This window comes from Heptranchias perlo, chromosome 39 (genome assembly GCF_035084215.1).
Source record: "Heptranchias perlo isolate sHepPer1 chromosome 39, sHepPer1.hap1, whole genome shotgun sequence".
NCBI lineage: Eukaryota > Metazoa > Chordata > Chondrichthyes > Hexanchiformes > Hexanchidae > Heptranchias > Heptranchias perlo.
Window position 1 is genome coordinate 7,746,843 of NC_090363.1, and position 12,192 is coordinate 7,759,034.

General features: G+C 52.7%; 1 protein-coding gene across 2 annotated transcripts in view; it reads left to right on the forward strand.

The window, feature by feature from the left end:
- Positions 1-12,192, forward strand: part of gtf2h4 (general transcription factor IIH, polypeptide 4) — a 66,503-nt gene that overhangs the window by 42,776 nt on the left and 11,535 nt on the right. For both annotated transcript variants that reach the window (XM_067974009.1, XM_067974010.1), the window contains 2 exons: positions 8,059-8,142; positions 9,367-9,499. In XM_067974009.1, coding sequence (XP_067830110.1) covers positions 8,059-8,142; positions 9,367-9,499 — 217 coding nt within the window. The remainder of the gene's footprint in view (positions 1-8,058; positions 8,143-9,366; positions 9,500-12,192) is intronic.

Below are 12,192 nucleotides of genomic sequence, written 5' to 3' on the forward strand. Positions count from 1 at the left end.
TGTGAGTCACGGGGTCATTTTAACCGACCCGCCCGACGGGGAACGGGGCCCTTTTGGGTTGGCCGCCCGTTTTACACCCCGCCCCGATTTTACTCTGCATCGAAGTCAACGGGGTTTAAAATCAGACGTGGTGTAAAATTGACGTCCGACTCGAACCCCACCCATTTCCCCGTCGGGCGGATTAGGTTAAAGTTATCCCCACAGTGTCCGCTTCTTACCAGTACAGTACACGGCAGGCTGCCCAGCATTTCACCTGAATAGGACAAGGTGGTTGAGAGGGTTAATCCCCTCCACTAACAGTAAGTGGGCAGACCCATCTGTCTCTGACTGGATAAGTGCGATACCATTTTGGACAGTGATAACTTGCTTATGTGTCCCTTTCCTGAATTTTGTCGAGCGTGTGATCGTTCGGCACTCTGCACAGTACATATCGCCTTTGACTGTGTCCTTGTGTGTTTGTTTTGTTGGACTCCTGCCATTCCTACATCGAAATTCAATAGTTGAAATAAGGCCAGCGCTCAAAGCTGAAGGGGAGAGACAGAAAGGTTCTGATCGCCACAGCAAGGAAGAAAGAAAGAAAGGACTTGCATTTATACATCGTCTTTCACGACCTCAGGATGTCCCAAAGCACTTCACGGTCATTTAAGTACTTTTGAAGTGTAGTCGCTGTTGTAATGTAGGAAACGCGGCAGCCAATTTGCGCACAGCAAGGTCCCACAAACAGCAATTTGATCACGACCAGATCATCTGTTTTCATGATGTTGTTTGAGGGATAAATATTGGCCCAGGTCAGAACTTCCCTGCTCTTATTCGAAATAGTGGCTGTGGGATCTTTTACGTCCACCCGAGAGGACAAACGGGGCCTCGGTTTAACATCTCATCTGAGAGATGGCACCTCCGACAGTGCAGCGCTCCCTCAGAGCTGCACTGGGAGTGTCAGCCTGGATTTGGTGCTGAGGTCTCTGGAGTGGGACTTGAACCCACAGCCTTCTGACTCAGAGGCGAGTGGGCCACCCACTGAGCCACAGCTGATACTCTGTGACTCCCAGTAATCTTGGATCCAACACGAGGGAATTAAGGTAAGGAGTCTCGACTATCACAGGCTGTACCAGCCACGTGAGGGACTTTTGCCCTCATCAGCAGTGTCAGCTTGGGTTACTTAGTGTCAGCCTTTCCTCAGAAGCTTGTGGGCTTGGGCCCCACACCAGTAACTCGAATGTACAATCTAGGCTGACACTCCAGGAGTGCTGATGGAGTGCTCCGTTGCAGAAGGTGTCGTTCTCCGGATGAAATGCTAAACAAGAGCTGGCCCTTGTAGCCTGTTTACTGCAGCAAACGTTCCCAAGGAGCTTCATGAGGAGGGGGGAGGTCGGAGAAAGGGCAAGAACCCAGAGGATGATTAGCGGAGGTGGCAAAGGGCACAGTACAAGGGGTAGCTTTGAGAAGGCTATTCCAATGCCCTCCTGGCTGGCCGGCCGGCCTCCCACTTTGCACCCTCCGTAAACTTGAGCTCGTCAAAACTCTGCTGGCCGTATCCTAACTCACACCAAGTCCCGTTCCCCCATCACCCCCTGTGCTCGCTGACCTGCATTGGCTCCCGGTCCGGGAACGCCTCGATTTTAAAATGTTCATCCTGTTGTACAAATCCCTCCATGGCCTCTCCCCTCCCTCTCTCTCTAACATCCTCCAGCCCTACAACCCTCCGAGATCTCTGCGCTCCTCCAATTCTGGCCTCTTGCGCATCCCCGATTTTAATCGCTCCACCATTGGCGGCCGTGCCTTCAGCTGCCTGGGCGCTAAGCTCTGTAATTCCCTCCCTAAACCCTGTACCTCTCTACATCTCTCTACCTCTCCTCCTTTTAAGACCCTCCTATAAACCTATCTCTTTGACCAAGCTTTTGATCACCTGTCCTAGTATCTCGGTGTCAAATTTTGTTTTGATAATCGCTCCTGCGAGGCGCCTTGGCGACGTTTTACTACGTTAAAGGCGCTGTATAAATGCAAACTGTTGTTGGGAGAAGTGGTGTGGCTGGGCCGAGGGGCTCAGGGAGAGAAGACGAGAGTGCAGGTGATACGATGGCTGATGGGAGGGGGTGGTGATGCTTAATAGTCCAGAGACGGAAGAGCAGAGGGCGCGAGTGCGGAGCTTGAGTAGATTGCAGAGGTGACCCGTGTCTGCCCATCTGATTGAATATTTACGGGGTAGTATTCTGGAAGAGCGAGTTCAAACGGGTTGAAGAGTCGTCTTTGTGATCTGGGCAGGCACCGTGGCTGATTTCATTTCCCTCCTGTAGCTCAGGGATGCCGATGATGGATGTGCCTTCTGCGCTACCGGCCCAGTTAAGACCAGCCAACTCTGCATGAACCAGGGATGCAAGTTGGGATGATACCACCATCAGGAAAGACTGAACAGGCCGGGGCTCTTTTCTCTAGAAAAGAGAAGGCTGAGGGGGGTGATCTGATAGAGGTCTTCAAAATTGTGAAAGAGTTTGAAAGGGTAGACTTGGAGAAGATGTTTCCACTTGTGGGGGAATCTAAGACTAGGAGTCACTCATAAATCCGATAAGGAATTCTGGAGAAACTTCTTTACCCAGAGAGTTGTTGCAATGTGGAACTCGTTACCACGAGGAGTAGTTGAGGCAAATAGCATAGATGCCTTGAAGGGGAAGCTGGATATGTACACGAGGGAGAAAGGAATAGAAGGATATGCTGATAGGGTTAGATGAAGTTGGGAAGAGGCTCGTGTTGAGCATTGACCAGTAGGGCCGAATGGCCTGTTTCTGTGCTGTACACTCAATGTATGTGATCACTGGAGAGGCTGATATTCAATCAGAAGAGGCCCTCCTTGTCCCCATTGTCTCCCCTCACCCTAACCCCCCCTCATCGTCCTCTTGTATAAGAGATCCATTTCCCCTCTAGTTGTACAAGGAATCTGCACCTCTGCTTGTTGTACCAATGAATGTGAATTGGGGCAGTGTTTGTGCCACAGACACCCACCTGGTCGGAACGGGACTGACTGCCCCAAGCTGGTTTCTGCTGGTTGCAAGGATCTTCCATGAAATGATACTTTAGCCACTGGTTGGATGTTTGGTGACTGTATCATTGCTTGTTCAGGTTCTTTGTGAGGTTCCCTGTTGAATTTTTGCTCCAGTTTGTAGGCAGCCATTTTGCGCACAGTAAGATCCCACAAACACCACTGCGATGAATGAGCTGTTGGTCGAGGGATGGATGTTGCCTCTTCTTCGAGTGGAGCCGCAGCGTGATTAACATCCACCCAGACTGCCGCAGCAGGCGGGATGAGCCTCTGTTTAATGTCTCATCCAAACAACGGCACCTCCACCGGGGCAACTCTCCCTCTCACCGCTGCATTAGAGAGGCAGGGGGTGAGATTGGCGATGGGCAGGGGATGCGAAAACAGGCGGAACAGCATTTGCCTCCAGTTATTCAGTGCTATTGAAGTCAACGGGACTCCGTGTTCTAAGTGCTGTGGGGTTGAGTTACACTAATGAAGCATTCTCTGCTGGATCCACTGAAAATACATGAAGATGTAATAAACACTGGATTAAATGGCAAACTGCTCTGCCCAATGAAGGGCCCTGAGGGAAAATCTGTTCTCCTTTGGAAACTCAAGTTATGAGACACCCTCCCCCTCCCTACCTCCATCCCCCCTTTCCATTCATCCCTCCCCTCCCCACCCCGTACCCCCTCCCATTCATTCATCCCTCCCCTCCCCGTACCCCCTCCCATTCATCCCTCCCCTCCCCACCCCGTCACCCTTTCCACCCCGTACCCCCTCCCATTCATTCATCCCTCCCCTCCCCGTACCCCCTCCCATTCATCCCTCCCCTCCCCGTCCCCCCTTCCATTCATCCCTCCCCTCCCCACCCCGTCACCCTTTCCACCCCGTACCCCCTCCCATTCATTCATCCCTCCCCTCCCCGTACCCCCTCCCATTCATCCCTCCCCTCCCCGTACCCCCTCCCATTCATCCCTCCCCTCCCCACCCCGTCACCCTTTCCACCCCGTACCCCCTCCCATTCATTCATCCCTCCCCTCCCCGTACCCCCTCCCATTCATCCCTCCCCTCCCCGTCCCCCCTTCCATTCATCCCTCCCCTCCCCACCCCGTCACCCTTTCCATTCATCCCTGCCCTCCCCACCCCGTTCCCCCCTCCCATTCATCCCTCCCCTCCCCGTCTCCCCTCCCATTCTTCCCTCCCCTCCCATTCTTCCCTCCCCTCCCATTCTTCCCTCCCCTCCCCGTTCCCCCCTCCCATTCATCCCTCCCCTCCCCGTCTCCCCTCCCATTCTTCCCTCCCCTCCCATTCTTCCCTCCCCTCCCATTCTTCCCTCCCCTCCCATTCTTCCCTCCCCTCCCATTCTTCCCTCCCCTCCCATTCATCCCTCCCCTCCCCACCCCGTACCCCCTCCCATTCATCCCTCCCCTCCCCGTCTCCCCTCCCATTCTTCCCTCCCCTCCCATTCTTCCCTCCCCTCCCATTCTTCCCTCCCCTCCCATTCTTCCCTCCCCTCCCATTCTTCCCTCCCCTCCCATTCATCCCTCCCCTCCCCGTCCCCCCTCCCATTCATCCCTCCCCTCCCCCAACACCACCACAAATGCTTCAGACACAAATCCTTAGAGTTGGCCTGTGTTGTTTTGGGGCCTCCCCAAAGAGGTTAATCAATGGAAGAATGAATGAGAGAGTTAATCCCCTCCACTGGGAACAGGCTGCCCAGTGTCTGACTGTGAGTGGGGAGAGGTGGGTGAGAGGGTTAATCCCCTCCACTGGGAACAGGCTGCCCAGTGTCTGACTGTGAGTGGGGAGAGGTGGGTGAGAGGGTTAATCCCCTCCGCTGGGAACAGGCTGCCCGGTGTCTGACTGTGAGTGGGGAGAGGTGGGTGAGAGGGTTAATCCCCTCCGCTGGGAACAGGCTGCCCGGTGTCTGACTGTGAATGGGGAGAGGTGGGTGAGAGGGTTCATCCCCTCCGCTGGGAGTGGGGCTGTCTCTGATCGGGTTAATGCTTAATATTCTTTCTGGCTGACTTGTGATCTTGTTTTAATGTGATTCTGTTGCTGATTATTACCTTCTTGTCTGTTGGTTGTTGCTGTGCTGAGGACGGGCCTGTAATTGGATGGCCTTTGAGCTGCCGGTGATGTGTGTTGTTTTCAATCCAGCGAGAGAGGGCCACGGGCAAAAATACACAAATTGGTTTCAGCCTCCTTTTGTTCTCCTTTTCTCTCTGACCTTTTCTCAGGCGAGTCCTCCGCTGTCGGCTGCTGAGGAACGAGCGGGAGGCAGGTGGCGAAACGAGCAAGAATCTGTAGCCCAGGCGAAGGCGTTTTTGAGAGGCGCTGTTGCTCTGTTGTGTCGGTTTTGCCCCTCAGACGGTGGAATTCTTTAGATGTGAAATCTTTGTCTCTACCCGTTTTGTTCCGAGAAGGAAATGTCTCACATTTAGAGAGCGCCCTGAAGTACATCTCGTACAATGATTTATTTTGAAGTGCAGCGATCGTTGTTATGTAGGCAGCCATTTTGCGCACAGTAAGATCCCACAAACACCACTGCGGTGAATGAGCTGTTGGTCGAGGGATGGATGTTGCCTCTTCTTCGGGTGGAGCCGCAACGTGATTAACATCCACCCAGACTGCCGCAGCAGTTTAATGTCTCATCCAAACAACGGCACCTCCACCGGGGCAACTCTCCCTCTCACCGCTGCATTAGAGAGGCAGGGGGTGAGATTGGCGATGGGCAGGGGATGCGAAAACAGGCGGAACAGCATTTGCCTCCCGTTATTCAGTGCTATTGAAGTCAACGGGACTGAACGTGGGGCGGGGCGTGTAATGGGCGCCCGTTTTGTGTCTCCGCCCGTGTCCAGTATCGCCCGGTCGGGACGGATTATGGGGCTCAGACTCCTGGCTGTGAGGGATTGAACCCGCAACCTTCTGAACGTGCCTGGCATTTGCCGCAAAGGGGCTCCTCCAGGTCCCGACCAAAGCTGTGTCAAAAACCGTTCACCCCTTCCAGGCACTGACCTGTATTTTTCATTTCCCATTGCCGATTCTTAGTCTGTTCCTCTCCGAATGAGTCTGCTCCTGCCAGTGGGGGTGGGAGGGGATTTATTGTGAACGTAAAATCGTTTCCTCCAGTGCTGCGCCCCCTTTAATAGCCGCAGCTGAGAGCAGAAGCAGTGCCACCCCCCCCCCCCCCCGGTGCCAGCTGGCATTGTCAGCGGTGCCGGCAGCGGCAGCGGCCGAGTCTCCGGGGTTGGGGGAGGGTTACCACGGCGAGTCCTCGGGTGCGGCTCGGATTCCTGCCGAGGTGACTGCGCCCCGATTGAATTAACGTCGCTGACCGAGCGTTCCCTGCTTGCCGTCGCGCCCCCCGCGCCCTCTGATCTTGGGTCTGCTTTACACGGGCTCCCCTGGTGTCTCGGTTGCTTATGGCAACGAGTAACTGAGCCGTACAGACGAGGCGGGACCAAACCCCCGAACCACGCTTGGAGTTAGCAGACCTCAGCCAAGGAGGCGGGAGGATCGCTACAACGGGACTAACCGTCCTAGAGGAGAGAGGGGGGAAGTGTGAGGGGCTCGGTAGCGTAGTGGACTAGTAATCCAGAGAATGCGAGTTCAAATCCCACCGCGACAGTCTGAGAATTTGAATTCAGTTTTTTAAAAATCTGGAAACAAAAGGCTGGTATCAGTAAAAATGACCGTGAAACTGCCGCATTGTCGTAAAATCCCATCTGGTTCACTAACGTCCTTTAGGGGAGGAAACCTGCCGTCCTTACCCGGTCTGGGCCTGTGTGACTCCAGTCCCGCACCGATGTGGTTGACTTTTAACTGCCCTCTGTAGTGGCCGAGCAAACCACTCAGTTGTATCAAACTGCTCTCAGAGCAACGAGGGACGGGCAATAAATGCCGGCCTCGCTAGCGACGCCCACGTCCTGAGAGTGAATTATTAAAGAATCAGCCAGCGCTTGTGTTTCTGAATGTCAACCAGTGATTGCTGCTGGAATATACACATACGTGGATGACCAAAGGTAGGATCAGACCTAGCTGTGATGCCCCCGCAGTTCAATATTCTGCCAGTACTCATAGGCTGGGTCACCCTGAAAAGGATGGGCACTTGGACATGGTACTGGAGGGCAGCCAAAGCCATCGCCGTTAGTGGAGAGGAAGAAACTTGCTGTTACCCCTCTCCTCCCTGCCCCCCTCTCTCTCTCTCTCCTCTCTCTTTCTATCTCTCTCTCCCACTCATACATTTGCTCATTTCTCTTTCTCTCCTCCCCTCGCACTCTGTTCCCCTAATCGTCGTTCTGCCTTTCTGTACAGCCTTGCCGAGCCACCGCTCAAGTCATAAAGGAATGAAATGAGAAGAGTCACTGAGCCCAGCAGTGTGAGGGATCTGGATTAACATCAGTGGAAGCACAGAGAATCGTGCAAAAGAGATGGGGGAGACGGGAAGCATGCGTGACGCGAGGTGGGGGTGGGCGCCTGAATTAATTGCACTGTGATGAAGGCCTTGGAGAGGGTCCAGAGGAGATTTACCAGGAATGAGGGTCTTCAGTTATGTGGATAGACTGGAGCAGCTGGGATTGTGTTCCTTGGAGCAGAGAAGGATTTGGAGAGATTTGATAGAGGTGTTCAAAATCATGAAGGGTTTTGATGGAGAAACCATGTCCACTGACAGAAGGGTCAGTAACCAGAGGACACAGATTTACGATAATTGGCAAAAGAACCAGAGGTGAGGAATTTTTTAACGCAGTGAGTTGTTGTGATCTGGAATGCGCTGCCTGAAAGGGCGGTGGAAGCAGATTCAATAGTAACTTTCAAAAGGGAATTAGATAAATACTCGAAAAAGAAAACATTTGCAAGGCTACGGGGAAAGAGCAGGGGGGAGTGGGACTAATTAGATAACTCAACGAGCCAGCACAGGCACGATGGGCCGAATAGCCTCCTGTGCTGTATGATTCTATGGTTCTGCTCTTCCAGCGACTGGCAAGTGCCTCGCACTGTTTCTGCTGCCTACACCATTCCTTGTTTCTGGCTTTCTGCAGGATTACTCCGTGGAGGGGATGAGTGACTCCCTGTTGACATTCCTACAGCACCTGCGGGAATTTGGACTCGTCTTCCAGAGAAAGGTAAGGATCGTCTCCCGCACAGTGTGCAGCTTGTCCCAGTGGCACAGACTTAGTCCACACATAGCTACTGGGCTCAAATATGGACCATCAAACGCTCCCAGGGCAGGTACAGCATGGGTCAGTTACAGAGTAAAGCTCCCTCTACACTGTCCCATCAAACACTCCCAGGGCAGGTACAGCACGGGTTAGATACAGAGTAAAGCTCCCTCTACACTGTCCCATCAAACACTCCCAGGGCAGGTACAGCACGGGTTAGATACAGAGTAAAGCTCCCTCCACACTGTCCCATCAAACACTCCCAGGTCAGGTACAGCACGGGTTAGATACAGAGTAAAGCTCCCTCTACACTGTCCCAACAAACGCTCCCAGGGCAGGTACAGCACGGGTTAGATACAGAGTAAAGCTTCCTCTATACTGTCCCATCAAACGCTCCCAGGTCAGGTACAGCACAGGTTAGATACAGAGTAAAGCTCCCTCCACACTGTCCCATCAAACGCTCCCAGGTCGGGTACAGCACGGGTTAGATACAGAGTAAAGCTCCCTCTACACTGTCCCATCAATGTGTCTGTGAGCCTCCGAAGAGTGGTGTCTACTGCCCCAGTCTGTTGTTTTTCCATTTCCGACACCAGCTGCCCTGGGGTCTCTCCAAATAACACTGTTAATTTGGTGCTGAATTAGTGGCGAGGGGTGTCCTTACAGCAGTGCGTGCGCCTAAAAATCTGGGCCCATTTCTGGATGCATGTTCCTTTCTGGATCTGTTTAGCCACTGGTTCTCTTCTACTTTTCTCCCCTCCTCTCTTGAAGGCATTGATGGTTCTAAGCACACTGCCTGCCCTCCAGCACATCACCCAAGGGGGCCTTTCTTTGAATGTGAGCCCGGACACTTGCGGGCTGGCAGGCTGTTTGACTGTGGAGGGCATCACATCAAACCCGATCCTTTTGTGGACGCATCAATGGAAGTCACTATATAAATGAGCTGGGGTGGAAACTCTGGCTGTTAATCCCCGCCCAGGGCAAGGGGTGCTGAGGCCAGAGCTAACACCGCATCAGCTAACTTGCCACTGACTGATGATCGGACGTGTGGGATCTTCTGGTCTCTACGGCTCACCGGTTGAACTCGCTGAGACATCGTGACACCTATGCACTGTGTGTTTCAGTGCCATTGTGTATCTGTAAGGCACCAGACTGCATCGGGGGCTCTCTCCTCTTTTTCTCTCTCCACAGCGTAAATCGAGGAGGTTCTACCCCACACGATTAGCCATTAACCTGGCCTCCGGAGTATCTGCCAGCTCGGTGGATGTGCACCGCCAGGGCTACATCATTGTGGAAACAAACTACAGGATCTACGCTTACACCGGTAAGAGTCTGTCTACAGGGGCTGAGGATGTTAAAACTCTCAGTGGGACGCAGTCCTGTACATAAGATTATATTGATCACAGACACTCTATATGATCCTGTATACAGGATTATACTGTTCACAGACACTCTATACGATCCTGTACATACGATTATACTGTTCACAGACACTCTATACGATCTTGTATATAGGATTATACTGTTCACAGACACTCTATACAATCCTGTACATACGATTATACTGTTCACAGACACTCTATACGATCCTGTACATACGATTATACTGTTCACAGACACTCTATACGATCCTGTATATAGGATTATACTGTTCACAGACACTCTATACAATCCTGTACATACGATTATACTGTTCACAGACACTCTGTACAATGTGGTTGATTCTTAATTGCCCTCTGAAATGGCCTAGCAAGCCACTCAGTTGTAAAATCTCGCTACGAAAAGTCATAATAAGAATAAAACCGGACGGACCACCCGGCATCGGACCACTAGGCACCGGACACGACAACGGCAAAACACCAAGCCCAGTCGACCCTGCAAGGTCCTCCTTACTAACATCTGGGGACTTGTGCCAAAATTGGGAGAGCTGTCCCACAGACTAGTCAAGCAACGGCCTGACATAGCCATACTCACAGAATCATATCTTTCAGCCAACGTCCCAGACTCTTCCATCACCATCCCTGGGTATGTCCTGTCCCACCGGCAGGACAGACCCACCAGAGGTGGCGGTACAGTGATATACAGTCAGGAGGGAGTGGCCCTGGGAGTCCTCAACATTGACTCTGGACCCCATGAAATCTCATGGCATCAGGTCAAACATGGGCAAGGAAACCTCCTGCTGATTACCACCTACCGTCCTCCCTCAGCTGATGAATCAGTCCTCCTCCATGTTGAGCACCACTTGGAGGAAGCACTGAGGGTAGCAAGGGCACAAAATGTACTCTGGGTGGGGGACTTCAATGTCCATCACCAAGAGTGGCTCGGTAGCACCACTACTGACCGAGTCCTGAAGGACGTAGCTGCTAGACTGGGCCTGCGGCAGGTGGTGAGCGAACCAACACGAGGGAAAAACTTACTTGACCTCGTCCTCACCAATCTACCTGTCGCAAATGCATCTGTCCATGACAGTATTGGTAGGAGTGACCACCGCACAGTCCTCGTGGAGACGAAGTCCCGTCTTCGCACTGAGGACACCATCCAACGTGTTGTGTGGCACTACCACCGTACTAAATGGGATAGATTCAGAACAGATCTAGCAGCTCAAAACTGGGCATCCATGAGGCGCTGTGGGCCATCAGCAGCAGCAGAATTGTATTCCAGCACAATCTGTAACCTCATGGCCCGGCATATTCCTCACTCTACCATTACCAACAAGCCAGGGGATCAACCCTGGTTCAATGAGGAGTGTAGAAGAGCATGCCAGGAGCAGCACCAGGCATACCTAAAAATGAGGTGCCAACCTGGTGAAGCTACAACTCAGGGCTACATGCATGCTAAACAGCGGAAGCAACATGCTATAGACAGAGCTAAGCGATTCCACAACCAACGGATCAGATCAAAGCTCTGCAGTCCTGCCACATCCAGTCGTGAATGGTGGTGGACAATTAAACAACTAATGGGAGGAGGAGGCTCTGCAAACATCCCCATTCTCAATGATGGCGGAGTCCAGCACGTGAGTGCAAAAGACAAGGCTGAAGCCTTTGCAACCATCTTCAGCCAGAAGTGCCGAGTGGATAATCCATCTCAGCATCCTCCCGATATCCCCACCATCACGGAAGCCAGTCTTCGGCCAATTCGATTCACTCCACGTGATATCAAGAAACGGCTGAGTGCACTGGATACAGCAAAGGCTATGGGCCCCGACAACATCCCAGCTGTAGTGCTGAAGACTTGTGCTCCAGAACTAGCTGCACCTCTAGCCAAGCTGTTCCAGTACAGCTACAACACTGGCATCCACCCGACAATGTGGAAAATTGCCCAGGTATGTCCTGTCCACAAAAAGCAGGACAAATCCAATCCGGCCAATTACCGCCCCATCAGTCTACTCTCAATCATCAGCAAAGTGATGGAAGGTGTCGTCGACAGTGCTATCAAGCGGCACTTACTCACCAATAACCTGCTCACCGATGCTCAGTTTGGGTTCCGCCAGGACCACTCGGCTCCAGACCTCATTACAGCCTTGGTCCAAACATGGACAAAAGAGCTGAATTCCAGAGGTGAGGTGAGAGTGACTGCCCTTGACATCAAGGCAGCATTTGACCGAGTGTGGCACCAAGGAGCCCTAGTAAAATTGAAGTCAATGGGAATCAGGGGGAAAACTCTCCAGTGGCTGGAGTCATACCTAGCACAAAGGAAGATGGTAGTGGTTGTTGGAGGCCAAGCATCTCAGCCCCAGGGCATTGCTGCAGGAGTTCCTCAGGGCAGTGTCCTAGGCCCAACCATCTTCAGCTGCTTCATCAATGACCTTCCCTCCATCATAAGTTCAGAAATGGGGATGTTCGCTGATGACTGCACAGTGTTCAGTTCCATTCGCAAGCCCTCAGATAATGAAGCAGTCCGAGCCCGCATGCAGCAAGACCTGGACAACATCCAGGCTTGGGCTCATCAGTGGCAAGTAACATTCGCGCCAGATAAGTGCCAGGCAATGACCATCTCCAACAAGAGAGAGTCTAACCA